At 46.1% G+C, this 26,220-nt stretch overlaps 1 protein-coding gene across 4 annotated transcripts in view; it reads left to right on the top strand.

Annotated features, from left to right (window-relative positions):
• The window catches only part of LOC124034737 (STAM-binding protein-like A), a 34,715-nt gene extending 26,950 nt beyond the window's left edge, over positions 1 to 7,765 (top strand). For 3 of the 4 annotated variants that reach the window (XR_006838629.1, XM_046348244.1, XM_046348243.1), the window contains 2 exons: positions 6,603 to 6,702; positions 6,829 to 7,765. Coding sequence is in view for 3 of the 4 variants with exons in the window: in XM_046348244.1 (XP_046204200.1) it covers positions 6,603 to 6,702; positions 6,829 to 6,885 (157 nt within the window). In the remaining variant the exon portion in view is untranslated. Of the gene's footprint in view, positions 1 to 6,376; positions 6,408 to 6,602; positions 6,703 to 6,828 lie in introns of those variants that run through there. The other variant, XM_046348245.1, reaches the window with a different exon arrangement.
• Positions 7,766 to 26,220: the final 18,455 nt, after the last annotated feature.

Genomic DNA, 26,220 nt, shown 5'->3' with positions numbered 1-26,220 from the left:
AGGTGTCTCCTTTATGTTCTAGTTTTCTACTCTGCTACCCAGCACCTGGCCTAAATAGGTGTCTCCTTTATGTTCTAGTTTTCTACTCTGCTACCCAGCACCTGGCCTAAATAGGTGTCTCCTTTATGTTCTAGTTTTCTACTCTGCTACCCAGCACCTGGCCTAAATAGGGGTGTGTCTCCTTTATGTTCTAGTTTTCTACTCTGCTACCCAGCACCTGGCCTAAATAGGTGTCTCCTTTATGTTCTAGTTTTCTACTCTGCTACCCAGCACCTGGCCTAAATAGGGGTGTGTCTCCTTTATGTTCTAGTTTTCTACTCTGCTACCCAGCACCTGGCCTAAATAGGTGTCTCCTTTATGTTCTAGTTTTCTACTCTGCTACCCAGCACCTGGCCTAAATAGGTGTCTCCTTTATGTTCTAGTTTTCTACTCTGCTACCCAGCACCTGGCCTAAATAGGTGTCTCCTTTATGTTCTAGTTTTCTACTCTGCTACCCAGCACCTGGCCTAAATAGGTGTCTCCTTTATGTTCTAGTTTTCTACTCTGCTACCCAGCACCTGGCCTAAATAGGTGTCTCCTTTATGTTCTAGTTTTCTACTCTGCTACCCAGCACCTGGCCTAAATAGGTGTCTCCTTTATGTTCTAGTTTTCTACCCAGCACCTGGCCTACCCAGCACCTGGCACCCTAAATAGGGGTGTGTCTCCTTTATGTTCTAGTTTTCTACTCTGCTACCCAGCACCTGGCCTAAATAGGTGTCTCCTTTATGTTCTAGTTTTCTACTCTGCTACCCAGCACCTGGCCTAAATAGGGGTGTGTCTCCTTTATGTTCTAGTTTTCTACTCTGCTACCCAGCACCTGGCCTAAATAGGTGTCTCCTTTATGTTCTAGTTTTCTACTCTGCTACCCAGCACCTGGCCTAAATAGGGGTGTGTCTCCTTTATGTTCTAGTTTTCTACTCTGCTACCCAGCACCTGGCCTAAATAGGTGTCTCCTTTATGTTCTAGTTTTCTACTCTGCTACCCAGCACCTGGCCTAAATAGGGGTGTGTCTCCTTTATGTTCTAGTTTTCTACTCTGCTACCCAGCACCTGGCCTAAATAGGTGTCTCCTTTATGTTCTAGTTTTCTACTCTGCTACCCAGCACCTGGCCTAAATAGGTGTCTCCTTTATGTTCTAGTTTTCTACTCTGCTACCCAGCACCTGGCCTAAATAGGTGTCTCCTTTATGTTCTAGTTTTCTACTCTGCTACCCAGCACCTGGCCTAAATAGGTGTCTCCTTTATGTTCTAGTGCTACCCAGCACCTGGCCTAAATAGGTGTCTCCTTTATGTTCTAGTTTTCTACCCCCGCTACCCAGCACCTGGCCTAAATAGTGTGTCTCCTTTATGTTCTAGTTTTCACCTGCTACCCAGCACCTGGCCTAAATAGGTGTCTCCTTTATGTTCTAGTTTTCTACTCTGCTACCCAGCACCTGGCCTAAATAGGTGTCTCCTTTATGTTCTAGTTTTCTACTCTGCTACCCAGCACCTGGCCTAAATAGGTGTCTCCTTTATGTTCTAGTTTTCTACTCTGCTACCCAGCACCTGGCCTAAATAGGGGTGTGTCTCCTTTATGTTCTAGTTTTCTACTCTGCTACCCAGCACCTGGCCTAAATAGGGGTGTGTCTCCTTTATGTTCTAGTTTTCTACTCCGCTACCCAGCACCTGGCCTAAATAGGGGTGTGTCTCCTTTATGTTCTAGTTTTCTACTCCGCTACCCAGCACCTGGCCTAAATAGGGGTGTGTCTCCTTTATGTTCTAGTTTTCTACTCTGCTACCCAGCACCTGGCCTAAATAGGGGTGTGTCTCCTTTATGTTCTAGTTTTCTACTCTGCTACCCAGCACCTGGCCTAAATAGGTGTCTCCTTTATGTTCTAGTTTTCTACTCTGCTACCCAGCACCTGGCCTAAATAGGTGTCTCCTTTATGTTCTAGTTTTCTACTCTGCTACCCAGCACCTGGCCTAAATAGGTGTCTCCCAGCACCTGGCACCTAAATAGGTGTCTCCTTTATGTTCTAGTTTTCTACTCTGCTACCCAGCACCTGGCCTAAATAGGTGTCTCCTTTATGTTCTAGTTTTCTACTCCGCTACCCAGCACCTGGCCTAAATAGGGGTGTGTCTCCTTTATGTTCTAGTTTTCTACTCTGCTACCCAGCACCTGGCCTAAATAGGTGTCTCCTTTATGTTCTAGTTTTCTACTCTGCTACCCAGCACCTGGCCTAAATAGGGGTGTGTCTCCTTTATGTTCTAGTTTTCTACTCCGCTACCCAGCACCTGGCCTAAATAGGTGTCTCCTTTATGTTCTAGTTTTCTACTCTGCTACCCAGCACCTGGCCTAAATAGGTGTCTCCTTTATGTTCTAGTTTTCTACTCTGCTACCCAGCACCTGGCCTAAATAGGTGTCTCCTTTATGTTCTAGTTTTCTACTCTGCTACCCAGCACCTGGCCTAAATAGGGGTGTGTCTCCTTTATGTTCTAGTTTTCTACTCTGCTACCCAGCACCTGGCCTAAATAGGTGTCTCCTTTATGTTCTAGTTTTCTACTCTGCTACCCAGCACCTGGCCTAAATAGGTGTCTCCTTTATGTTCTAGTTTTCTACTCTGCTACCCAGCACCTGGCCTAAATAGGGGTGTGTCTCCTTTATGTTCTAGTTTTCTACCCCGCTACCCAGCACCTGGCCTAAATAGGTGTCTCCTTTATGTTCTAGTTTTCTACTCTGCTACCCGGCACCTGGCCTAAATAGGTGTCTCCTTTATGTTCTAGTTTTCTACTCTGCTACCCAGCACCTGGCCTAAATAGGTGTCTCCTTTATGTTCTAGTTTTCTACTCTGCTACCCAGCACCTGGCCTAAATAGGGGTGTGTCTCCTTTATGTTCTAGTTTTCTACTCCGCTACCCAGCACCTGGCCTAAATAGGTGTCTCCTTTATGTTCTAGTTTTCTACTCTGCTACCCAGCACCTGGCCTAAATAGGTGTCTCCTTTATGTTCTAGTTTTCTACTCTGCTACCCAGCACCTGGCCTAAATAGGGGTGTGTCTCCTTTATGTTCTAGTTGTCTACTCCGCTACCCAGCACCTGGCCTAAATAGGGGTGTGTCTCCTTTATGTTCTAGTTTTCTACTCTGCTACCCAGCACCTGGCCTAAATAGGTGTCTCCTTTATGTTCTAGTTGTCTACTCTGCTACCCAGCACCTGGCCTAAATAGGTGTCTCCTTTATGTTCTAGTTTTCTACTCTGCTACCCAGCACCTGGCCTAAATAGGTGTCTCCTTTATGTTCTAGTTTTCTACTCCGCTACCCAGCACCTGGCCTAAATAGGTGTCTCCTTTATGTTCTAGTTTTCTACTCTGCTACCCGGCACCTGGCCTAAATAGGGGTGTGTCTCCTTTATGTTCTAGTTTTCTACCCCGCTAGCCGGCACCTGGCCTAAATAGGGGTGTGTCTCCTTTATGTTCTAGTTTTCTACTCCGCTAGCCACACCTGGCCTAAATAGGGGTGTGTCTCCTTTATGTTCTAGTTTTCTACTCTGCTACCCAGCACCTGGCCTAAATAGGGGTGTGTCTCCTTTATGTTCTAGTTTTCTACTCTGCTACCCAGCACCTGGCCTAAATAGGTGTCTCCTTTATGTTCTAGTTTTCTACTCTGCTACCCAGCACCTGGCCTAAATAGGGGTGTGTCTCCTTTATGTTCTAGTTTTCTACCCCGCTAGCCAGCACCTGGCCTAAATAGGGTGTGTCTCCTTTATGTTCTAGTTTTCTACTCTGCTACCCAGCACCTGGCCTAAATAGGGGTGTGTCTCCTTTATGTTCTAGTTTTCTACTCTGCTACCCAGCACCTGGCCTAAATAGGTGTCTCCTTTATGTTCTAGTTTTCTACTCCGCTACCCAGCACCTGGCCTAAATAGGGGTGTGTCTCCTTTATGTTCTAGTTTTCTACTCTGCTACCCAGCACCTGGCCTAAATAGGGGTGTGTCTCCTTTATGTTCTAGTTTTCTACTCCGCTACCCAGCACCTGGCCTAAATAGGGGTGTGTCTCCTTTATGTTCTAGTTTTCTACTCCGCTACCCAGCACCTGGCCTAAATAGGTGTCTCCTTTATGTTCTAGTTTTCTACTCTGCTACCCAGCACCTGGCCTAAATAGGGGTGTGTCTCCTTTATGTTCTAGTTTTCTACTCTGCTACCCAGCACCTGGCCTAAATAGGGGTGTGTCTCCTTTATGTTCTAGTTTTCTACCCCGCTAGCCACACCTGGCCTAAATAGGTGTCTCCTTTATGTTCTAGTTTTCTACTCTGCTACCCAGCACCTGGCCTAAATAGGGGTGTGTCTCCTTTATGTTCTAGTTTTCTACTCCGCTACCCAGCACCTGGCCTAAATAGGGGTGTGTCTCCTTTATGTTCTAGTTTTCTACTCTGCTACCCAGCACCTGGCCTAAATAGGTGTCTCCTTTATGTTCTAGTTTTCTACTCCGCTAGCCACACCTGGCCTAAATAGGTGTCTCCTTTATGTTCTAGTTTTCTACTCCGCTACCCAGCACCTGGCCTAAATAGGGGTGTGTCTCCTTTATGTTCTAGTTTTCTACTCCGCTACCCAGCACCTGGCCTAAATAGGGGTGTGTCTCCTTTATGTTCTAGTTTTCTACTCTGCTACCCAGCACCTGGCCTAAATAGGTGTCTCCTTTATGTTCTAGTTTTCTACTCTGCTACCCAGCACCTGGCCTAAATAGGGGTGTGTCTCCTTTATGTTCTAGTTGTCTACTCTGCTACCCAGCACCTGGCCTAAATAGGGGTGTGTCTCCTTTATGTTCTAGTTTTCTACTCTGCTACCCAGCACCTACCCAGCACCTGGCCTAAATAGGGGTGTGTCTCCTTTATGTTCTAGTTTTCTACTCTGCTACCCAGCACCTGGCCTAAATAGGTGTCTCCTTTATGTTCTAGTTTTCTACTCTGCTACCCAGCACCTGGCCTAAATAGGTGTCTCCTTTATGTTCTAGTTTTCTACTCTGCTACCCAGCACCTGGCCTAAATAGGTGTCTCCTTTATGTTCTAGTTTTCTACTCTGCTACCCAGCACCTGGCCTAAATAGGTGTCTCCTTTATGTTCTAGTTTTCTACTCTGCTACCCAGCACCTGGCCTAAATAGGGGTGTGTCTCCTTTATGTTCTAGTTTTCTACTCTGCTACCCAGCACCTGGCCTAAATAGGTGTCTCCTTTATGTTCTAGTTTTCTACTCTGCTACCCAGCACCTGGCCTAAATAGGGGTGTGTCTCCTTTATGTTCTAGTTTTCTACTCTGCTACCCAGCACCTGGCCTAAATAGGTGTCTCCTTTATGTTCTAGTTTTCTACTCTGCTACCCAGCACCTGGCCTAAATAGGTGTCTCCTTTATGTTCTAGTTTTCTACTCTGCTACCCAGCACCTGGCCTAAATAGGTGTCTCCTTTATGTTCTAGTTTTCTACTCTGCTACCCAGCACCTGGCCTAAATAGGGGTGTGTCTCCTTTATGTTCTAGTTTTCTACTCTGCTACCCAGCACCTGGCCTAAATAGGTGTCTCCTTTATGTTCTAGTTTTCTACTCTGCTACCCAGCACCTGGCCTAAATAGGTGTCTCCTTTATGTTCTAGTTTTCTACTCTGCTACCCAGCACCTGGCCTAAATAGGGGTGTGTCTCCTTTATGTTCTAGTTTTCTACTCTGCTACCCAGCACCTGGCCTAAATAGGGGTGTGTCTCCTTTATGTTCTAGTTTTCTACTCCGCTACCCAGCACCTGGCCTAAATAGGTGTCCTTTATGTTCTAGTTTTCTACTCTGCTACCCAGCACCTGGCCTAAATAGGTGTCTCCTTTATGTTCTAGTTTTCTACTCTGCTACCCAGCACCTGGCCTAAATAGGGGTGTGTCTCCTTTATGTTCTAGTTTTCTACTCTGCTACCCAGCACCTGGCCTAAATAGGTGTCTCCTTTATGTTCTAGTTTTCTACTCCGCTAGCCAGCACCTGGCCTAAATAGGTGTCTCCTTTATGTTCTAGTTTTCTACTCTGCTACCCAGCACCTGGCCTAAATAGGTGTCTCCTTTATGTTCTAGTTTTCTACTCTGCTACCCAGCACCTGGCCTAAATAGGTGTCTCCTTTATGTTCTAGTTTTCTACTCTGCTACCCAGCACCTGGCCTAAATAGGTGTCTCCTTTATGTTCTAGTTTTCTACTCTGCTACCCAGCACCTGGCCTAAATAGGTGTGCCTTTTTTTCTTCTCGGATGCTGTATTAAAGCCACAGTCTGTAATTCACAGTTCAGCCAAATAATGTGTATGTTGTTATTATAGGATGGGCTAACAGACTGTGTGTGTTTATAGGACGGGCTACTTCTGATTAACAGACTGTGTGTGTTTATAGGACAGGCAACTTCTGACTAACAGACTGTGTTTATAGGACGGGCTACTTCTGACTAACAGACTGTGTTTATAGAACGGGCTACTTCTGACTAACAGACTGTGTGTGTTTATAGGACGGGCTACTTCTGACTAACAGACTGTGTTTATAGGACGGGCTACTTCTGACTAACAGACTGTGTGTTTATAGGACGGGCTACTTCAGGATAACAGACCGTGGGATGGATGAGATCTCAACGTGTAAACAGAAAGGTTTCCACCCTCACAGCAAAGACCCTCCTCTCTTCACTGTGAGTACACCTCTTTTCCCTATCCCCTTTGTAGTGCACTACCTTTGAAGCTGCCTGAACCCTATATAGGGAGTAGGGTTCTGTTCAGAAACACATCAACACGTCCTCCTCTGTGTTCACCTCCAGGGAGCAGGACACATCACAGTCACCGAGGACAGAGTCACCATGTTGGACCTGCGGTGATCTCCTCTGGACTGGGGATCTACACACCAAACGCTGGTTGGCTGGCTGACTGACTGTATTTGTTTATTAGGATCCCTATTTAGCTTTTTAAGAAGCAGCTTAAAGTTGACTGGCTGACCTGCCTGGCCAGCTGACATCTGGCTGAATTTGGGGTTGCATAATTCTGGTAATTTTCTTTAAATTGTTGTAAAATGACCAGGGTTCCATGAATCTTGGTTGGCGATTTTCCCGGATTTCCAGGAATATCCCAACCAGGATTTCTGGATAATCCGGGAATTTGGAGAAAGACTGTTAAAAGACAGAGACATCTTACTTCTAAACCCATTGTTCTACCCATCACTACAGACAGTGGGAATTGTTAATTTAAGGGACCTCGTGCTCTCACTGTCCTCCGTTGAACTAAAGCAGACCGCTTCTCGTAGGGGGAAGGACAACTCTCCTGGGTCCACTCCCACTTTTCTGTCTTAGTCTTTATTTCAAAACTGAGTTTTATTCCAGAGGTGACTATCACTCCATAAAGCTCTGCTAGGCTTGCTGCCAACAGTCCGTTTATGATTTCATATCCTTTTTGATGGTTTTCTGCTTCCTTTTTTTCTCAGAGCTTACCTGTCTCAGACTGGCTACCTGTCTCAGACTGGCTACCTGTCTCAGACTGGCTACCTGTCTCAGACTGGCTACCTGTCTCAGACTGGCTACCTGTCTCAGACTGGCTACCTGTCTCGGACTGGCTACCTGTCTCGGACTGGCTACCTGTCTCGGACTGGCTACCTGTCTCGGGCTGGCTACCTGTCTCGGACTGGCTACCTGTCTCGGACTGGCTACCTGTCTCGGACTGGCTACCTGTCTCGGACTGGCTACCTGTCTCGGGCTGGCTACCTGTCTCGGGACCTGTCTCGGGCTGGCTACCTGTCTCGGGCTGGCTACCTGTCTCGGGCTGGCTACCTGTCTCGGGCTGGCTACCTGTCTCGGGCTGGCTGGCTACCTGTCTCGGGCTGGCTGGCTACCTGTCTCGGGCTGGCTGGCTACCTGTCTCGGGCTGGCTGGCTACCTGTCTCGGGCTGGCTGGCTACCTGTCTCGGGCTGGCTGGCTACCTGTCTCGGGCTGGCTGGCTACCTGTCTCGGGCTGGCTGGCTACCTGTCTCGGGCTGGCTGGCTACCTGTCTCGGGCTGGCTGGCTACCTGTCTCGGGCTGGCTGGCTACCTGTCTCGGGCTGGCTGGCTACCTGTCTCGGGCTGGCTGGCTACCTGTCTCGGGCTGGCTGGCTACCTGTCTCGGGCTGGCTGGCTACCTGTCTCGGGCTGGCTGGCTACCTGTCTCGGGCTGGCTGGCTACCTGTCTCACGGGCTGGCTGGCTACCTGTCTCTCAGGCTGGCTGGCTAGCTGTCTCTCAGGCTGGCTGGCTAGCTGTCTCTCAGGCTGGCTGGCTAGCTGTCTCTCAGGCTGGCTGGCTAGCTGTCTCACAGGCTGGCTGGCTAGCTGTCTCACAGGCTGGCTGGCTAGCTGTCTCTCAGGCTGGCTGGCTAGCTGTCTCGCAGGCTGGCTGGCTAGCTGTCTCGCAGGCTGGCTGGCTAGCTGTCTCGCAGGCTGGCTGGCTCAGATCTGGCTCAGATCAGAGAGGATCTATAGGCAATGTGAGAAGATTTTTCCTACAAAACTGTCTCATGTGTTGCACAGGAGGTGGCTGAGGGGAGGAGCTGAATAAATGGATCAAACACATGGTTTCCGTTTCATTCATTTATTATGAGCTGTCCTCCCCTCACCAGCCTCCGAGGGTGTATATGGTCTGACAGGGCCTGCAGACCTAACAGTCTAACCTAAGGAAAATGCCAAGGAGAACTGAGACGGTGACGTCGTACGTCTCTTGATTTGTGTCATAATAAGATGACTTAACAGCTGCACTCTCATGGACAACAGATAGAAATACAAGGAGAGGCATGCCTTTTCAGTACCATCTATTTTATCTGGATCTTCCACAAGGACGAGGGGGATGTCGCCCCCTAGATGCTGATCTTGGTTTTGGCAGTTTCCCCACGAATGGTTAATGTTATGTTTGGGGAGGCTGATTCCAGACCTGTAGCCCGGAGCGTTCCACAACGTTGTGTGTTTGAACGCAGCATCCATCTTGTGCTTATTAAGGAACCTGTATACTTTGTGTCTGTTTAGACAGCAGTTGAAGACATGGGTGAAAAGGCAGTTTGAATGTGTATAACTGTTGGACAAATGCTGTGTGATTAATAACTATTATCTGTATGTTCATACTTCTCTCTGTCCTATTAATGACTTGTCAGGCTGCTGGTTCTCAATGTGTTCAGCTGTAATTAAATGGCTAAGTGAGGTTCCAGTATGTCACTGGCTTTGGAAGCGCTTTACAATGTTTTAATAAAGGGGAACTTCCCCATCTGAATATTGCTTCTCTTGCTTTCCCAAATATATCCACTAGGGGGAGACAAATAATAGACAATGTTTTGAGGTTTGCTCTCTGTCCACCCCTTCTCACTTCAAAGGGCTTTATTGGTATGGGAAACATATGTTAACATTGCCAAAGCAAGTGAAATAGATTATAAACAGAAGTGAAATTAACAATAAAAATGAACAGTAACCATTACACTAAAGAGTTCCAAAAGAAGAATGAATTTTCAAATGTCATATTATGTGTATATATATATACAGTGTTGTGATGATGTGCAAATAGTTAATAAAGTACAAAAGAGAAAATAAACATAAATATAGGTTGTATTTAGCATGGTGTTCTTCACTGGTTGCCCTTTTCTTGTGGCAACGGGTCACAAATATTGCTGCTGTGATGCACACTGGTATTTCACCCAGTAGTAAATTTGGATTTGTTTAAGCTTTCCTTAAATTTGGGTCAGTCACAGTGGTCAGGTATTCTGCCACTGTGTACTCTGTTTACTGTCAAATAGCATTCTAGTTTGCTCTGTTTTTTGTAAATTCTTTCCAATGTGTCAAGTAATTATCTTTTTGTTTTCTCATGATTTGTTTGGGTCTAATTGTGCTGCTGTCCTGGGGCTCTGTGGGGTGTGTTTATCGGCCTAATTCTGCTCTGCATTATTTGGTGTTCTATGTTGAATACTGAGGATATTTTTTCAGAGTTCTGCATGCAGAGTCTCAATTTGGTGTTTGTCCCATTTTGTGAAGTCTTTGTTGGTGAGCGGACCCCAGACCTCACAACCATAAAGGGCAATGGGTTCTTTGACTGATTCAAATATTTTTAGCCAGATCCTAATTGGTATGTTGGATTTTTGTTCCTTTTGATGGCATAGAAATGCCCTTCTTGCCTTGTGTCTCAGATCGTTCACAGCTTTGTGGAAGTTACCTGTGGCGCTGATGTTTGGGCCAAGGTATATATAGTTTTGTGTGCTCCAGGACAACGGTGTCTAGATGGAATTTGTATTTGTGGTCCTGTAACTGGACCTTTTTTGGAACAGCATTATTTTCGTCTTCCTGAGATTTACTGTCAGGGCCCAGATCTGGCAGAATCTGTGCAGAAGATCTAGGTGCTGCTGTAGGTCCTCCTTTTTTTGGGACAGAAGCACCAGATCATCAGCAAACAGTAGATATTTGACTTCAGGTTCTAGTAGGGGGGGGGGGGCGGGGTGCTGCAGACTGTTCTAGTGCCCTCGCCAATTCGTTGATATATATGTTGAAGAGCGTGGGGCTTAAACTGCATCCCTGTCTCACCCCACGGCCCTGTGGAAAGAACGTGTTTTTTGCCAATTTTAACCCCAGACTTGTTTGTTTACATTGATTTTATAATGTCGTATGTTTTTCCCCCAACACTGCTTTCCATCCGTTTGTATAGCAGACCCTCAAGCCAAAATGAGTCAATCTTTTTTGAATTGAACAAAGCATGAGAAAACTTTGCCTTTTGTTTTGGTTGGTTTGTCAATGCAGGGTGAATACGTGGTCTGCCGTATGGTAATTTGGTAAAAAGCCAATTTGACATTTTTTTCAGTACATTGTTTTAGCTGAGGAAATGTACGTGTTAATGATAATGCAGAGGATTTCCCCAAGATTGCTGTTGGCTCATCCCAATGTAGTTAATGGAGTAAAATCTGTCTCTACTTTTGTGGTTTGGGGTGATCAGTCCTTGGTTCCAAATATTGGGGACCATCCTAGAGCTGAAGATAAACTATTTAACATTAAGTATGAATGTGGTCTGTATTTTTTTAGCATTTAATTTAAGATGTCAACTCCACATGCCTTTGTGTTGAGGGTTTGTATTTTGTCCTGTAGTTCATCCAATGTAATTGGAGAATCCACTGGGTTCTTGTCGTCTTTAATAGTTGATTCAAAGATTTGTATTTGATCGTGTTTTTGCTGTTTATTGTTTATTTTAGTGCCAAAGAAATTGGCACTAAAATGTAATGTAATGTGAGAAGTGGTTTATCCATACATCTCTGTTTTTGACAGAGAATTATTTGTGTTTGTTTAGTGTCCAATTTTCCCAGAAGTGGTTCGAGTCTATGGATTCTTAAATTACATTGAGCTGATTTCTGACGTGCTGTTCCTTGTGTAGTCTATTTCTGTATTGTTTTAGGCGTAAGCTCTGGTTTTCTGGGTCTGTTGTTTTTGGTTGGATAGGTTTCTCTAGTTCTTTCTTAGGTTTTTGCATTCTTCATCAAACCATTTGTCATATTTAATTTTCTTAGGTTTTCTGCTTCAAATTTGTAGATTATTTAAGGGGTCTGAGAGATCAAATATACTGTTTAGGTTTTCTACTGCCAAGTCTACACCTTCACTGTTACAGTGGAACGTTATGTCCAGGAAGTTGTCCTTAAGGGATTGAATTTGTTGTTACCTAATAGTTTTTGGTAGGTGTCCACACTTCATTCCTTCCATCTATAGTGTTTCTTAATGTTACTCAGTTCCTTTGGCTTTGATGCCTCATGGTTGAGTATTGCTCTGTTCAAGTAGACTGATGTTGCTGTGGTCTGATAGGGGTGTCAGTGGGCTGACTGTGGTCTGATAGGGGTGTCAGTGGGCTGACTGTGGTCTGATAGGGGTGTCAGTGGGCTGACTGTGGTCTGATAGGGGTGTCAGTGGGCTGACTGTGGTCTGATAGGGGTGTCAGTGGGCTGACTGTGGTCTGATAGGGGTGTCAGTGGGCTGACTGTGGTCTGATAGGGGTGTCAGTGGGCTGACTGTGGTCTGATAGGGGTATCAGTGGGCTGACTGTGGTCTGATAGGGGTGTCAGTGGGCTGACTGTGGTCTGATAGGGGTGTCAGTGGGCTGACTGTGGTCTGATAGGGGTGTCAGTGGGCTGACTGTGGTCTGATAGGGGTGTCAGTGGACTGACTGTGGTCTGATAGGGGTGTCAGTGGGCTGACTGTGGTCTGATAGGGGTGTCAGTGGGCTGACTGTGATCTGATAGGGGTGTCAGTGGGCTGACTGTGATCTGATAGGGGTGTCAGTGGGCTGACTGTGATCTGATAGGGGTGTCAGTGGGCTGACTGTGATCTGATAGGGGTGTCAGTGGGCTGACTGTGATCTGATAGGGGTGTCAGTGGGCAAGCTGTGTGCCTAATGACTGTGGTCTGATAGGGTGTCAGTGGGCTGACTGTGGTCTGATAGGGGTGTCAGTGGGCTGACTGTGGTCTGACAGGGGTGTCAGTGGGCTGACTGTGTCTGATAGGGGTGTCAGGGCTGACTGTGGTCTGATAGGGGTGTCAGTGGGCTGACTGTGGTCTGATAGGGGTGACAATCAGCTAGGGGTGTCTATACTGTGGTCTGATAGGGGTGTCAGTGGGCTGACTGTGGTCTGATAGGGGTGTCAGTGGGCTGACTGTGGTCTGATAGGGGTGTCAGTGGGCTGACTGTGGTCTGATAGGGGTGTCAGTGGGCTGACTGTGGTCTGATAGGGGTGTCAGTGGGCTGACTGTGGTCTGATAGGGGTGTCAGTGGGCTGACTGTGGTCTGATAGGGGTGTCAGTGGGCTGACTGTGGTCTGATAGGGGTGTCAATGGGCTGACTGTGGTCTGATAGGGTGTCAGTGGGCTGACTGTGGTCTGATAGGGGTGTCAGTGGGCTGACTGTGGTCTGATAGGGTGTCAGTGGGCTGACTGTGGTCTGATAGGGGTGACAGTGGGCTGACTGTGGTCTGAGGAGAGAGGGTGTCAGCTGGTCTGACTGTGGTCTGATAGGGGTGTCAGTGGTCTGACTGTGATCTGACTGCTCTGAGAGGACAATCAGCTGGTCTGACTGTGATCTGATAGGGGACAATCAGTGTATTATATTGTGGTCTGAGGAGGTGTGACAATCAGTGGTCTGACTGTGGTCTGATAGGGTGTCAGTGGTCTGATAGGTGTGTCAGTGGTCTGACTGTGAACGCTCTGAGAGACTCTGGGAGAGGTCAGTGATAAAGTAGTCTACAGTACTACTGCCAAGAGATGAGCTATAGGTGTACCTACCATAGAAGTAGCCTATAATTGACTATGCACAGTACCAGCGTGCAACAAAGCTGAAGTAGTGACCCGTTTTTGTTGGTTATGTAGTTGTGTAATGGGGCATATGGGGGTGGGAATTCTGTCACCTGCAGGCAGGTGTTTGTCCCCCTGTATGCTGAGGGTGTCAGGTTCTGGCATTTAGGTCGCCACAGACTAGTACATGTCCCTGGGCCTGTAAATGATTGATCTCTCTCTGATGTAGCATAGCGTGGAACAATGCTAATGACGGCCTTTTCCTCATTAACCACCCACTTTACAGGGAAGCAGAGAGACACACAGTAAGAGTTTCACACTGGGGAGGGAGCAGCACATCATTGCTAATGACTCCCTCACAGGAGGAGCAGATTTAATAAGCTTTAATTACTCACCAGTGCCTCTCGAACACTGGGGTCCTAATAGGCTGAGGAGTGTTCACACTCGTAATAAATGTGTCATTTAGTAATGGACAATTTAGAGGACAATCAGCTTGTATCATATTAGCTCTGAGGAGAGAGGACAATCAGCTGTGTTATATTAGCCCTGTCTGAGGAGAGACAATCAGCTGTGTTATATTAGCTCTGAGGAGAGAGGACAATCAGCTGTATCATATTAGCTCTGAGGAGAGAGGACAATCAGCTGTGTTATATTAGCTCTGTCTGAGGAGAGAGGACAATCAGCTGTGTTATATTAGCCCTGTCCTCTCTCCTCAGACAATCAGCTGTGTTATATTAGCCCTGTCTGAGGAGAGAGGACAATCAGCTGTATCATATTAGCTCTGAGGAGAGAGGACAATCAGCTGTATTATATTAGCTCTGTCTGAGGAGAGAGGACAATCAGCTGTGTTATATTAGCTCTGAGGAGAGAGGACAATCAGCTGTATTATATTAGCTCTGTCTGAGGAGAGAGGACAATCAGCTGTATTATATTAGCTCTGAGGAGAGAGGACAATCAGCTGTATCATATTAGCTCTGAGGAGAGAGGACAATCAGCTGTATTATATTAGCTCTGAGGAGAGAGGACAATCAGCTGTATTATATTAGCTCTGAGGAGAGAGGACAATCAGCTGTATCATATTAGCTCTGAGGAGAGAGGACAATCAGCTGTATTATATTAGCTCTGTCTGAGGAGAGAGGACAATCAGCTGTGTTATATTAGCCCTGTCTGAGGAGAGAGGACAATCAGCTGTGTTATATTAGCCCTGTCTGAGGAGAGAGGACAATCAGCTGTGTTATATTAGCTCTGTCTGAGGAGAGAGGACAATCAGCTGTATTATATTAGCTCTGTCTGAGGAGAGAGGACAATCAGCTGTGTTATATTAGCTCTGAGGAGAGAGGACAATCAGCTGTATTATATTAGCTCTGTCTGAGGAGAGAGGACAATCAGCTGTATTATATTAGCTCTGAGGAGAGAGGACAATCAGCTGTATCATATTAGCTCTGAGGAGAGAGGACAATCAGCTGTGTTATATTAGCTCTGTCTGAGGAGAGAGGACAATCAGCTGTGTTATATTAGCTCTGTCTGAGGAGAGAGGACAATCAGCTGTATCATATTAGCTCTGAGGAGAGCGGACAATCAGCTGTGTTATATTAGCTCTGTCTGAGGAGAGAGGACAATCAGCTGTATTATATTAGCTCTGTCTGAGGAGAGAGGACAATCAGCTGTGTTATATTAGCTCTGTCTGAGGAGAGAGGACAATCAGCTGTATTATATTAGCTCTGAGAGAGGACAATCAGCTGTATTATATTAGCCCTGTCTGAGGAGAGAGGACAATCAGCTGTGTTATATTAGCTCTGTCTGAGGAGAGCGGACAATCAGCTGTGTTATATTAGCTCTGTCTGAGGAGAGAGGACAATCAGCTGTATTATATTATCTCCGAGGAGAGAGGACAATCAGCTGTATTATATTAGCTCTGAGGAGAGAGGACAATCAGCTGTGTTATATTAGCTCTGAGGAGAGAGGACAATCAGCTGTGTTATATTAGCTCTGTCTGAGGAGAGAGGACAATCAGCTGTATTATATTAGCTCTGTCTGAGGAGGACAATCAGCTGTGTTATATTAGCTCCGAGGAGAGTGGACAATCAGCTGTATTGTATTAGCTCTGTCTGAGGAGAGAGGACAATCAGCTGTGTTATATTAGCTCTGTCTCAGGAGAGAGGACAATCAGCTGTATTATATTAGCCCTGTCTGAGGAGAGAGGACAATCAGCTGTATTATATTAGCCCTGTCTGAGGAGAGAGGACAATCAGCTGTGTTATATTAGCTCTGTCTGAGGAGAGAGGACAACCAGCTTTGTTATATTAGCTCTGAGGAGAGAGGACAATCAGCTGTGTTATATTAGCTCTGTCTCAGGAGAGAGGACAATCAGCTGTATTATATTAGCCCTGTCTGAGGAGAGAGGACAATCAGCTGTATTATATTAGCCCTGTCTGAGGAGAGAGGACAATCAGCTGTGTTATATTAGCTCTGTCTGAGGAGAGAGGACAATCAGCTGTGTTATATTAGCTCTGTCTGAGGAGAGAGGACAATCAGCTGTGTTATATTAGCTCTGTCTGAGGAGAGAGGACAATCAGCTGTATTATATTAGCTCTGTCTGAGGAGAGAGGACAATCAGCTGTGTTATATTAGCTCTGTCTGAGGAGAGAGGACAATCAGCTGTATTATATTAGCTCTGTCTGAGGAGAGAGGACAATCAGCAGTATTATATTAGCTCTGGGGAGAGAGGACAATCAGCTGTGTTATATTAGCTCCGAGGAGAGTGGACAATCAGCTGTATTGTATTAGCTCTGTCTGAGGAGAGGACAATCAGCTGTATTGTATTATCTCCGAGGAGAGAGGACAATCAGCTGTGTTATATTAGCTCTGAGGAGAGAGGACAATCCGCTGTATTATATTAGCTCTGTCTGAGGAGAGAGGACAACCAGCTTTGTTATATTAGCTCTGTCTGAGGAGAGAGGACAACCAGCTGTGTTATATTAGCTCTGTCTGAGGAGAGAGGACAATCAGCTGTATTATATTAGCCCTGTCTGAGGAGAGAGGACAATCAGCTGTATTATATTAGTAATAATAATAATATAAGCTCTGTCTGAGGAGAGAGGACAATCAGCTGTGTTATATTAGCTCTGAGGAGAGAGGACAATCAGCTGTGTTATATTAGCTCTGTCTGAGGAGAGAGGACAATCAGCTGTATTATATTAGCTCTGTCTGAGGAGAGAGGACAATCAGCTGTATTATATTAGCTCTGTCTGAGGAGAGAGGACAATCAGCTGTGTTATATTAGCTCTGTCTGAGGAGAGAGGACAATCAGCTGTATTATATTAGCTCTGAGGAGAGGACAATCAGCTGTATTATATTAGCCCTGTCTGAGGAGAGAGGACAATCAGCTGTGTTATATTAGCTCTGTCTGAGGAGAGCGGACAATCAGCTGTGTTATATTAGCTCTGTCTGAGGAGAGAGGACAATCAGCTGTATTATATTAGCTCTGTCTGAGGAGAGAGGACAATCAGCTGTATTGTATTAGCTCTGTCTGAGGAGAGAGGACAATCAGCTGTGTTATATTAGCTCCGAGGAGAGTGGACAATCAGCTGTATTGTATTAGCTCTGTCTGAGGAGAGAGGACAATCAGCTGTGTTATATTAGCTCTGAGGAGAGAGGACAATCAGCTGTATTATATTAGCTCTGTCTGAGGAGAGAGGACAACCAGCTTTGTTATATTAGCTCTGAGGAGAGAGGACAATCAGCTGTGTTATATTAGCTCTGTCTCAGGAGAGAGGACAATCAGCTGTATTATATTAGCCCTGTCTGAGGAGAGAGGACAATCAGCTGTATTATATTAGCCCTGTCTGAGGAGAGAGGACAATCAGCTGTGTTATATTAGCTCTGTCTGAGGAGAGAGGACAATCAGCTGTGTTATATTAGCTCTGTCTGAGGAGAGAGGACAATCAGCTGTGTTATATTAGCTCTGTCTGAGGAGAGAGGACAATCAGCTGTATTATATTAGCTCTGAGGAGAGAGGACAATCAGCTGTATTATATTAGCTCTGTCTGAGGAGAGAGGACAATCAGCTGTATTATATTAGCTCTGTCTGAGGAGAGAGGACAACCAGCTTTGTTATATTAGCTCTGAGGAGAGAGGACAATCAGCTGTATTATATTAGCTCTGTCTGAGGAGAGAGGACAATCAGCTGTATTATATTAGCTCTGTCTGAGGAGATAGGACAATCAGCTGTATTATATTAGCTCTGAGGAGAGAGGACAATCAGCTGTACTATATTAGCTCCGAGGAGAGTGGACAATCAGCTGTATTGTATTAGCTCTGTCTGAGGAGAGAGGACAATCAGCTGTGTTATATTAGCTCTGTCTGAGGAGAGAGGACAATCAGCTGTGTTATATTAGCTCTGTCTGAGGAGAGAGGACAATCAGCTGTGTTATATTAGCTCTGTCTGAGGAGAGAGGACAATCAGCTGTATTATATTAGCTCTGTCTGAGGAGAGAGGACAATCAGCTGTGTTATATTAGCTCTGTCTGAGGAGAGAGGACAATCAGTTGTGTTATATTAGCTCTGTCTGAGGAGAGGACAATCAGCTGTGTTATATTAGCTCTGTCTGAGGAGAGAGGACAATCAGCTGTATTATATTAGCTCTGTCTGAGGAGAGAGGACAATCAGCTGTGTTATATTAGCTCTGTCTGAGGAGAGAGGACAATCAGTTGTGTTATATTAGCTCTGAGGAGAGAGGACAATCAGCTGTGTTATATTAGCTCTGTCTGAGGAGAGAGGACAATCAGCTGTATTATATTAGCTCTGTCTGAGGAGAGAGGACAATCAGCTGTATTATATTAGCTCTGTCTGAGGAGAGAGGACAATCAGCTGTGTTATATTAGCTCTGAGGAGAGAGGACAATCAGCTGTGTTATATTAGCTCTGAGGAGAGAGGACAATCAGCTGTGTTATATTAGCTCTGTCTGAGGAGAGAGGACAATCAGCTGTGTTATATTAGCTCTGAGGAGAGAGGACAATCAGCTGTGTTATATTAGCTCTGTCTGAGGAGAGAGGACAATCAGCTGTATTATATTAGCTCTGTCTGAGGAGAGAGGACAATCAGCTGTATTATATTAGCTCTGTCTGAGGAGAGAGGACAATCAGCTGTGTTATATTAGCTCTGAGGAGAGAGGACAATCAGCTGTGTTATATTAGCTCTGTCTGAGGAGAGAGGACAATCAGCTGTATTATATTAGCTCTGTCTGAGGAGAGAGGACAATCAGCTGTATTATATTAGCTCTGTCTGAGGAGAGAGGACAATCAGCTGTGTTATATTAGCTCTGTCTGAGGAGAGAGGACAATCAGCTGTATTTTATTAGCTCTGTCTGAGGAGAGAGGACAATCAGCTGTGTTATATTAGCTCTGTCTGAGGAGAGAGGACAATCAGCTGTGTTATATTAGCTCTGAGGAGAGAGGACAATCAGCTGTGTTATATTAGCTCTGAGGAGAGAGGACAATCAGCTGTATTATATTAGCTCTGTCTGAGGAGAGAGGACAATCAGCTGTGTTATATTAGCTCTGAGGAGAGAGGACAATCAGTGGTATTATATTAGCTCTGTCTGAGGAGAGAGGACAATCAGCTGTGTTATATTAGCTCTGGGGAGAGAGGACAATCAGCTGTATTGTATTAGCTCTGTCTGAGGAGAGGACAATCAGCTGTATTATATTAGCTTTGAGGAGAGAGGACAATCAGCTGGTGTTATACTAGCTGATCTGAGGGCAAACCTTGAGTAGAACTGCTGTGCTGCCTGGTAGGAGACAGACCAGACCGTTCAATGAAGTTAACTCTGTTCTGAGGGCAAACCTAATGCAGTACATTTCTAAATGTGTCACTTGCTGCTTTGGTTCACATCTTAAGTTCAGGGGTCGTTAGTCACGTTCTGCCTCCGCCATGCAAGACAGACAGACTGTTGCAAAAATGCTGGTATCTTTCCCCGACTTCCCCAGTTTTCCGGAAATCCTAGTTGAAGGTTTACAGTTTTCCTGCTGCCCTCCTGATTCCGGGGAGTCTTCCTACCGGAATTTCCGAAAACCTCTAATAATGTTGGGAAAGACTTATTTGGTTGTTTAAAAAGTGTTGAGCAGGGAACAGAACAGCAATGTTATCTGAAATGGATGTAAAGATGGGCAGATCTTCCCTTAACTAGAGAGGGGGAGAAAAGAGTGAGTGAAATATTGAGGGAGGGGAGTGAGAGTGATTGAGGTTGGGAGTGAGTGAGAGTGATTGAGGGGGGTGAGTGAGAGTGATTTAGGGGGAGTGAGTGCGAGTGATTGAGGGGGAGTGATTGAGGGGGGTGTGAGTGAGAGTAATTGAGGGGGTGAGTGAGAGTGATTGAGGGGGAGGTGAGTGACAGTGATTGAGGGGGGTGAGTGAGAATGATTTAGGGTGAGAGTGTTTGAGGATGGGAGTTATTGAAGGAGGGAGTGAAAGAATGATTGAAGGAGGGAGGGAGGGAGGGAGGGAGGGAGGGAGGGAGGGAGGGAGGGAGGGAGGGAGGGAGGGAGGGAGGGAAAGAAAGAAAGAAGCGCAGGCTGGATTTGAAACACCAGAACAGGGGTTGTGGGTAGATTGCCCAGTGATCCCTGCTCCACCAAGTGACTAATGTCAGGGTAATACTGGCAGCAGTCCGGTAACACCACTGTAATGAAAAACACCAGGAGAGACCATATCAGAGGGCTCCTCCGCATAGCAGAGTTGAGATTAGCATCAGCGCTAGCAGGGAGGAGTGAATTTTCAGGTAGAGATTAGACTTTGCGCTAAGGAAGTGAGGACGAGATTAGCCTAGGCGCTAGGGAAGTGAGGTAGAGATTAGATTTTGCGCTACCAGTAGAGAGTAGGGTAGATTAGCCTCGATGCTAGCAGTGTGGCTGACACTGGGACTGAGGGGGAGGCAAGGCTTTAGTGTAGCTGATTATTAGAAGCCTGGCGCTCTGCTCTGCACGCTCCACACTGATTGAGGCTCTGGTGAAGTGCTTTGTAGCTGTAGTATGGCACAGAGATGTCCTTTAGATGGAGTCTGCTTCAGACAGTGGGTGACAGAAGTCATCCACAGGGCAATCTGCAGGGCAATATGTATTTATTGAGATTCTAAATAATTTCTAACTCTGAAATAAGTTCATTTAAAAAAAGTAAAAGACTTGAAGTCTCTGTTGCTTGTTGCATTTCATTAGTTTAATTCTGTTTTGGGGAGGAAAACAGTGACAGCTTCCTACTGACCTCTTACACAACTGACCAAAAGTATGTGGACACCTGCTCGTCCAACTTCTCATTCCAAAATCATGGTCATTAATATTTAATTTGTTCCAGACCATTATTCCTCCACCATAATTTACAGTTAGCACTATGCATTCGGGCAGGTAGGGTTCTCCTGGCATCCGCCTAACCCAGCTTCCTTCGTCTGACTGCCAGATGGTGAAGCATGATTCGTCACTCCAGAGAATGCATTTCCACTTCTCCAGAGTCCAATCGTGGCAAGCTTTACATCTCTCCAGCCGATGCTTGGCATTGCGCATGGTGATCTTAGGCTTGTATGCGGCTGCTCGGCCATGGAAACCTGGCTGTTGACCGGGCAGCTCTAGCAGGGCAGAAATTTTATGACCTGACTTGGAAAGGTGGCATCCTATGACGGTGCCACGTTGAAAGTCCCTGAGCTCCTCAGTGTGGCCATTCTACTGCCAATGTTTGTCTATGGAGAATGCATGGCTGTGTGCTTCCTCTTATATTTTTACCAAATGGTAATTATGCCCTATGTTACAGAGTTACATAGAGGATACATCAAATAAACTCAGCAAAATAAGAAATGTCCCTTTTTCATGACCCTGTTTTTAAAAGACAATTCGTAAAAATCTAAATAACTTCACAGATCTTCATTGTAAAGGGTTTAATCACTGTTTCTCATGCTTTTTCAATGAAACATAAACAATTAATGAACATGGACCTGTGGAACGGTCATTAAGACACTAAAGCTTACAGACGGTAGGCAATTAAGGTCACAGTTATGAAAAATTAGGACACTAAAGAGGCCTTTCTACTGACTCTGAAAAACACAGAAACAAAGATGCCCAGGGTCTCTGCTCATCTGTGCGAACGTGCCTTAGGCATGCTGCAAGGACGGATGAGGACTGCAGATGTGGCCAGGCCAATAAATTGCAATGTCCGTACTGTGAGACGCCGAAGACAGCACTACAGGGAAACAGGACAGACAGCATATCCTCCCACCATCGTCCATATCCTCCCACCATCGTCCATATCCTCCCACCATAGTCCATATCCTCCCACCATAGTCCATATCCTCCCACCATAGTCCATATCCTCCCACCATAGTCCATATCCTCCCACCATAGTCCATATCCTCCCACCATAGTCCATATCCTCCCACCATAGTCCATATCCTCCCACCATCGTCCATATCCTCCAACCATAGTCCATATCCTCCCACTATAGTCCATATCCTCCAACCATAGTCCATATCCTCCCACCATCGTCCATATCCTCCCACCATCGTCCATATCCTCCCACCATAGTCCATATCCTCCAACCATCGTCCATATCCTCCCACCATAGTCCAGATCCTCCCACCATAGTCCAGATCCTCCCACCATAGTCCATATCCTCCAACCATAGTCCATATCCTCCAACCATAGTCCATATCCTCCCACCATAGTCCATATCCTCCCACCATAGTCCATATCCTCCCACCATAGTCCATATCCTCCCACCATAGTCCATATCCTCCCACCATAGTCCATATCCTCCCACCATAGTCCATATCCTCCAACCATAGTCCATATCCTCCCACCATAGTCCAGATCCTCCCACCATAGTCCATATCCTCCAACCATAGTCCATATCCTCCCACCATAGTCCATATCCTCCCACCATAGTCCATATCCTCCCACCATAGTCCATATCCTCCCACCATAGTCCATATCCTCCCACTATAGTCCATATCCTCCCACCATAGTCCATATCCTCCAACCAATTCCTTGTCTTTCCCTTTTGGGTTTAGCTTGTTATTCTGTTGTGGGGCTCAGCTATAAGCACAGTGAGCTGTGATCTATATGGACGAGGGCATCCCTGAGCTGTGATCTATATAGACGAGGGCATCCCTGAGCTGTGATCTATATAGACGAGGGCATCCCTGAGCTGTGATCTATATAGCATCCCTGAGCTGTGATCTATAGGGCATCCCTGAGCTGTGATCTATATAGACGAGGGCATCCCTGAGCTGTGATCTATATAGACGAGGGCATCCCTGAGCTGTGATCGATATAGACGAGGGCATCTCTGAGCTGTGATCGAGGGCATCCCTGAGCTGTGATGACGAGGGAGGGCATGACGAGGGCATATCTGAGCTGTGATCGATATAGACGAGGGCATCCCTGAGCTGTGATCTATATAGACGAGGGCATCCTTGAGCTGTGATCGATATTGACGAGGGCATCCTTGAGCTGTGATCGATATTGACGAGGGCATCTCTGAGCTGTGATCGATATTGACGAGGGCATCTCTGAGCTGTGATCGATATTGACGAGGGCATATCTGAGCTGTGATCTATATAGACGAGGGCATCTCTGAGCTGTGATCTACATAGACGAGGGCATCCCTGAGCTGTGATCTACATAGACGAGGGCATCTCTGAGCTGTGATCTACATAGACGAGGGCATCTCTGAGCTGTGATCTACATCATCCCTAGACGAGGGCATCCCTGAGCTGTGATCTACATAGGGCATCCCTGAGGGCATCATCCCTGAGCTGTGATCTACATAGACGAGGGCATCTCTGAGCTGTGATCTACATAGACGAGGGCATCTCTGAGCTGTGATCTACATAGACGAGGGCATCTCTGAGCTGTGATCTACATAGACGAGGGCATCTCTGAGCTGTGATCTACATAGACGAGGGCATCTCTGAGCTGTGATCTACATAGACGAGGACATCTCTGAGCTGTGATCTACATAGACGAGGGCATCCCTGAGCTGTGATCTATATTGACGGTGGCATGAGCTAACCCCAACACTCTAACCACTAGGCTACCTGCTGGTTCAAATCAAATCAAATCAAATTTTATTTGTCACATACACATGGTTAGCAGATGTTAATGCGAGTGTAGCGAAATGCTTGTGCTTCTAGTTCCGACAATGCAGTGATAACCAACAAGTAATCTAACTAACAATTCCAAAAAAAACTACTGTCTTATACACAGTGTAAGGGCATCTGAGTGTAAGGGGATAAGGAACATGTACATAAGGATATATGAATGAGTGATGGTACAGAGCAGCATACAGTAGATGGTATCGAGTACAGTATATACATATGAGATGAGTGTGTAGACAAAGTAAACAAAGTGGCATAGTTAAAGTGGCTAGTGATACATGTGTTACATAAGGATGCAGTCGATGTTGTAGAGTACAGTATATACATATGCATATGAGATGAATAATGTAGGGTAAGTAACATTATATAAGGTAGCATTGTTTAAAGTGGCTAGTGATATATTTACATCATTTCCATCAATTCCCATTATTAAAATGGCTGGAGTTGGGTCAGTGTCAATGACAGTGTGTTGGCAGCAGCCACTCAATGTTAGTGGTGGCTGTTTAACAGTCTGATGGCCTTGAGATAGAAGCTGTTTTTCAGTCTCTCGGTTACTGACCCAACACTCTAACCACTAGGCTACCTGCTGGTTACTAGTCCAACACTCTAACCACTAGGCTACCTGCTGGTTACTAGTCCAACACTCTAACCACTAGGCTACCTGCTGGTTACTGGCCCAACGCTCTAACCACTAGGCTACCTGCAGGTTACTGGCCCAACACTCTAACCACTAGGCTACCTGCTGGTTACTGGCCCAACACTCTAACCACTAGGCTACCTGCTGGTTACTGGCCCAACACTCTAACCACTAGGCTACCTGCAGGTTACTAGTCCAAAGCTCTAACCACTAGGCTACCTGCTGGTTACTGGCCCAACACTCTAACCACTAGGCTACCTGCTGGTTACTGACCCAACACTCTAACCACTAGGCTACCTGCTGGTTACTGGCCCAACACTCTAACCACTAGGCTACCTGCTGGTTACTGACCCAACACTCTAACCACTAGGCTACCTGCTGGTTACTAGTCCAAAGCTCTAACCACTAGGCTACCTGCTGGTTACTAGTCCAAAGCTCTAACCACTAGGCTACCTGCTGGTTACTGACCCAACACTCTAACCACTAGGCTACCTGCTGGTTACTGACCCAACACTCTAACCACTAGGCTACCTGCTGGTTACTAGTCCAAAGCTCTAACCACTAGGCTACCTGCTGGTTACTAGTCCAAAGCTCTAACCACTAGGCTACCTGCTGGTTACTGACCCAACACTCTAACCACTAGGCTACCTGCTGGTTACTGACCCAACACTCTAACCACTAGGCTACCTGCTGGTTACTGGCCCAACACTCTAACCACTAGGCTACCTGCTGGTTTCTGGCCCAACACTCTAACCACTAGGCTACCTGCTGGTTACTGGCCCAACACTCTAACCACTAGGCTACCTGCTCGTTACTGGCCCAACACTCTAACCACTAGGCTACCTGCTGTTTACTGACCCAACACTCTAACCACTAGGCTACCTGCTGGTTACTGGCCCAACACTCTAACCACTAGGCTACCTGCTGGTTACTAGTCCAAAGCTCTAACCACTAGGCTACCTGCTGGTTACTGACCCAACACTCTAACCACTAGGCTTCCTGCTGGTTACTGACCCAACACTCTAACCACTAGGCTTCCTGCTGGTTACTGGCCCAACACTCTAACCACTAGGCTACCTGCTGGTTACTGGCCCAACACTCTAACCACTAGGCTACCTGCTGGTTTCTGGCCCAACACTCTAACCACTAGGCTACCTGCTGGTTACTGACCCAACACTCTAACCACTAGGCTACCTGCTGGTTACTGGCCCAACACTCTAACCACTAGGCTACCTGCTGGTTACTGACCCAACACTCTAACCACTAGGCTACCTGCTGGTTACTGGCCCAACACTCTAACCACTAGACTACCTGCTGGTTACTGGCCCAACACTCTAACCACTAGGCTACCTGCTGGTTACTAACCCAACACTCTAACCACTAGGCTACCTGCTGGTTACTGGCCCAACACTCTAACCACTAGGCTACCTGCTGGTTACTGGCCCAACGCTCTAACCACTAGGCTACCTGCTGGTTACTGTCCCAACGCTCTAACCACTAGGCTACCTGCTGGTTACTGGCCCAGCGCTCTAACCACTAGGCTACCTGCTGGTTACTGGCCCAACGCTCTAACCACTAGGCTACCTGCTGGTTACTGACCCAACACTCTAACCGCTAGGCTACCTGCTGGTTTCTGGCCCAACACTCTAACCACTAGGCTACCTGCTGGTTACTGACCCAACACTCTAACCACTAGGCTACCTGCTGGTTACTGGCCCAACGCTCTAACCAATAGTTTTTATTTTGAGGAATGGGAGATTCGATATAGACCAATAGTTTGTTATTTTGAGGAATGGGAGATTCGATATAGACCAATAGTTTTTATTTTGAGGAATGGGAGATTCGATATAGACCAATAGTTTGTTATTTTGAGGAATGGGATAATCGATATAGACCAATAGTTTGTTATTTTGAGGAATGGGAGATTCGATATAGACCAATAGTTTTTATTTTGAGGAATGGGAGATTCGATATAGACCAATAGTTTGTTATTTTGAGGAATGGGAGATTCGATATAGACCAATAGTTTTTATTTTGAGGAATGGGAGATTCGATATAGACCAATAGTTTGTTATTTTGAGGAATGGGAGAATCGATATAGACCAATAGTTTGTTATTTT

Source organism: Oncorhynchus gorbuscha, linkage group LG04 (genome assembly GCF_021184085.1).
Source record: "Oncorhynchus gorbuscha isolate QuinsamMale2020 ecotype Even-year linkage group LG04, OgorEven_v1.0, whole genome shotgun sequence".
Lineage (NCBI taxonomy): Eukaryota > Metazoa > Chordata > Actinopteri > Salmoniformes > Salmonidae > Oncorhynchus > Oncorhynchus gorbuscha.
This window is presented reverse-complemented; position numbering and strand designations above follow the sequence as displayed.